At 36.8% G+C, this 4,170-nt stretch overlaps 1 protein-coding gene across 1 annotated transcript; it reads left to right on the forward strand.

Annotated features, from left to right (window-relative positions):
- Positions 1-65: 65 nt before the first annotated feature.
- LOC116337339 (multidrug resistance-associated protein 1-like) lies at positions 66-4,166 on the forward strand (the record flags this gene model as incomplete). Its single annotated transcript, XM_031761778.1, has 8 exons — positions 66-705; positions 772-1,160; positions 1,277-1,423; positions 1,530-1,614; positions 1,756-2,964; positions 3,028-3,248; positions 3,545-3,762; positions 3,829-4,166. Coding segments are annotated over 8 exons (3,247 nt in total), but the record flags the coding sequence as incomplete, so codon positions are not given.
- Between the last annotated feature and the right edge of the window lie 4 nt (positions 4,167-4,170).

Consider the following 4,170-nt stretch of genomic DNA (forward strand, 5'->3'; position numbering starts at 1 on the left):
TATTATTTTGCAACCAATTCAAAATGAATGAAACTTACTTATGAATTGAAATCGTATATCTGTAGAAACCCTATCCAGAACCAGAAGCCAGTTTTCTCTCTCGTATATTCTTTGTGTGGTTCGACCCATTGATCTGGAAAGGCTATAAAAAACCACTCGAAGAAACTGATCTATGGGACATTAATCCCATCAATTCATCCAAAGAAATAATGCCAGTCTTTTCGAAACATTGGGAGAAATCTTTGGCAAAAGCCACCGCGAGAGCAACGCGAGAGAAAAAGAAACGACAAGCATCGATATTACCAGCGATTTACAAAACATTCGGAACACAATTCATTTTTGCTTTTTTAACGGAGCTCGTTAGAATTTTTCTATCATTAGTTCCACCACAATTGCTACGTTTGATCATCGATTTCGTGGATTCAAATACAAGCCATACAGTGGCAGCAAATGGCACTGATGTCGATCCAATAAAATCAAACGGTCGTGACCCATTGTGGCGTGGAATACTGTATGCGGTGTTATTGTTTGTTGTTGCATGTCTTCAAACAACAATTGTTTATCAAAATCTCCAAAGATTGAATATGATCGCATTTCGAACGCGTACCGCATTGATTGGGACAATTTATAAAAAAGCGTTATGGCTATCAAATACAGCGAAAAAACGGTCAACAATCGGTGAAATTGTGAATTTGATGGTTGTCGGTATGTGACTTGACACAAATAATTGTTCTTATAAAAACTAACTCAGATTATTCCGTTTAATCGCAGATACCGAACGAATAATAATGTTAATGACATACGTTGATATGTTTTGGTCGGCTCCACTCCAAATTGCATTAACATTATACTTTTTATGGGATTTATTGGGACCATCAGTCTTGGCTGGACTCGCGGTTATGATTATTTTGATTCCATTGAACGTTTTCATTGCGAATAAAGCGAAAAAATTGCAAACACGTCAAATGAAAAACAAAGACGAACGCATCAAACTGATGAACGAAATTTTGAACGGTGTCAAAGTATTGAAAATGTCTGCATGGGAACCGAGCTTTGTGAATCAAGTGCTCAAAGTCCGGGGTAGAGAAATTGTAACGTTAAAAAAGACAGCTTACGTGTTCTCAGGATCAGCATTTCTTTGGACTTGCACACCATTTTTGGTACGGTGTCGAATATTTTTACTTTTTTTGTGGTCTTTACAATTTTTTCATTTCGACGAAACCACCTTTAACTTTAACGGTTTTATTCATCATTTTATGTTTTGAACATCAAATAGGTTGCTTTGGTTAGTTTTGCAACGTTTGTTCTGTCAAGCGATGAGAATGTTTTGGACGCACAGACTGCTTTCGTCTCAATATCATTCTTCAATATTTTGGGAACGTCTTTAACCTTGCTACCGATGATTATTACAAATATTGTTCAAGTAAGTTTTTCTTTTAATATCTAAAATTAAAAACAATATGTTTTAAACAAAAGAAAAAAAAATTGGTGTAAAAACTGTATCTTTTACCATTTTGAATGTAAAATAGGCAAAAGTGTCAATGGGCCGTATCAACCGATTTATGAACAATGATGAACTGGATCCAAAAAATGTAACACATTTTCCAACTGATGGTAAGAATATCTGACCACTGCAGTGATCTTCTCTTATGATTCCTTTGAAACACCTCGATTTTCATCGAATTTTCGAGATTTATTGTGAAATTTTTAATCATATTTGAATTTGAAAAATAATTTTTGCTTTAAAAATTCCAGACACACCTTTGCTGATTGAGGACGGTACCTTCACTTGGGGTGATGGTGAACCAGGTCTTCGTAACATCAATTTAAAAGTAAAGAAGCGTAATTTGGTGGCTGTCGTTGGAAGCATCGGTGCCGGTAAAAGTTCATTGATATCGGCGTTTCTTGGTGAAATGGAAAAAATATCGGGTCGTATCAACACCTTCGGCTCAATTGCATATGTTTCGCAACAAGCTTGGATTCAAAATGCCACACTTCAGAATAACATTCTGTTTGGAAAGCCAATGGATCGCAAGCGATATAATAAAATAATTGACATTTGTGCATTGCGAACCGACATCGAAATGTTGCCAGGCGGTGATGCCACCGAAATCGGTGAAAAAGGTGTCAATTTGTCGGGTGGTCAAAAGCAGCGTATAGCATTGGCACGTGCTGTTTATAATGATGCTGACATTTATCTCTTGGATGATCCCTTGTCCGCTGTTGATTCGCACGTTGGAAAGCACATTTTCGAACATGTTATCGGTCCAAATGGACTGCTAGCGACAAAAACTCGTTTATTAGTAACTCACGGAATTACATATCTGCCAAATGTGGACAATATTTATAAAGTAAAAAATGGTGAAATCAGTGAATCGGGCAGTTTACGGGAATTGATAAAAAAGAAAGGAGCATTTGCTGATTTTTTGATTAAACACTTAGAAAATATCGATGATGAAGAAGAGAATTTAGATGAAATCAAAGAGCAATTGGAGACCACAATAAGCGCATATGCAGACACTGAATTTGTCGGAAAATTACAACGAGCCATCAGTCGTTCGTATAGTCGTGCATACAGTCGCGCATATAGTCGGGCATATAGTCGTTCCTTTAGCCGTTCTTTTAGCCGCTCCTTTAGTCGTTCTGAAAGTCAAGTTGATCCCGAATCGCCATTGAATGATTCAAATACATTTTGGAATGAACCCAATCTACAAAGCAATGATATCATCGAAAAAGAGAGATCAGAAGTTGGCAGCGTTAAATGGGATGTATATAAACAGTATCTAAAAAGCGTTGGTACAAAAGTGATCGTGTTAACAATCATTTTGAATTTAATTAATAACGGATTTTCGATTGGATCCAATAAGTGGCTATCAAAATGGTCGACTGATAGCAGTGCTGTCAATGATACAGGAGTTCGAGACATGTATTTGGCCGTTTATGCTGCGTTTGGATTGGGACAAGGTTAGTCATTCAATGTGCGTTGATTGAAATCATTAAACAAATCTTCTTTTTTTATCGATACAGCAATTTCAACAATTTTGGCGGTGCTTGTACCTTTATTGGGTTTCTTGTATGCCGCAGCTAAACTTCACAATATTTTATTGAATGGCATTACACATGCGCCGCTCTCATTTTTTGATCAAACTCCAATCGGCCGGATTTTATCGCGTTTTTCCAAAGATATTGATGTACTTGACCAAACACTTCCGGCATTTATCATCAAATTTCTCTACGTTTTTTATGAGGTATATACACTAGGGTGCAGCGTTTTTTAAAATTCATTATGTACACCACCATAACCTATGTGGGAGGATACCAGGAGAACACCTGTAATGTTTTTTTCTAAAAAAAAAATGCATGTAGGAATCGCGCATCGGACCCATCCGTATTCTTTCGGCCCTCTTGAACGCCTTTGATCTCCTGGGATCCTCCCACATAGGTTATGGGGGTGTACATAATAAATTTTAAAAAACGAGGCACCCTAATATACACGGAATTCGATTAAATTGCAAAATACACCCACTTTTCTCATTCAAAATAGGTTTTGTCAACGATATTCGTGATAAGCTTTTCGACGCCTATATTTTTGGCTGTGGTCATCCCATTGGGCATTGTTTACTATTTCATTCAAAAATTCTACATAACAAGTTCACGTGAATTGAAGCGTTTTGAATCGTCATCGCGATCGCCAATTTACTCACATTTCGGTGAATCCATTCAAGGATCACCAATAATTCGTGCGTTCAACATTAGTAATAGGTAATTGAAAAGGAATTATCTCATTAAAATTTCCCATGTTCATTAGTTTCTTTTGTCAAATTCTAGATTTATTGTTGAATCCGAAAAGAAGGTCGATTACAATCAAAAATTCAGCATACCATTGTTTATGGCAAGTTCTTGGTTGGCTGTTCGTTTGGAAATTATTGGAAATTTAATAATATTCTTTGCGGCATTGTTAGCTGTACTGAATCGCGATGAAATGGATCCAGGAACGGTTGGTTTCTCACTTTCATATGCATTGGCAATTACAACGTCATTGAATATGCTAATGAGAATGGCATCGGCGGTTGAAACAAGTATGGTTGCTGTTGAACGTATCAAAGAGTATGCGGAAACAAAGCAAGAAGCTGAATGGGAAAATCCAAATGTCAAAATTCCGGACAATTG

The sequence above is a fragment of the Contarinia nasturtii genome, unplaced genomic scaffold (genome assembly GCF_009176525.2).
Source record: "Contarinia nasturtii isolate CC-2019 unplaced genomic scaffold, AAFC_CNas_1.1 Cnas_scaffold_283, whole genome shotgun sequence".
NCBI lineage: Eukaryota > Metazoa > Arthropoda > Insecta > Diptera > Cecidomyiidae > Contarinia > Contarinia nasturtii.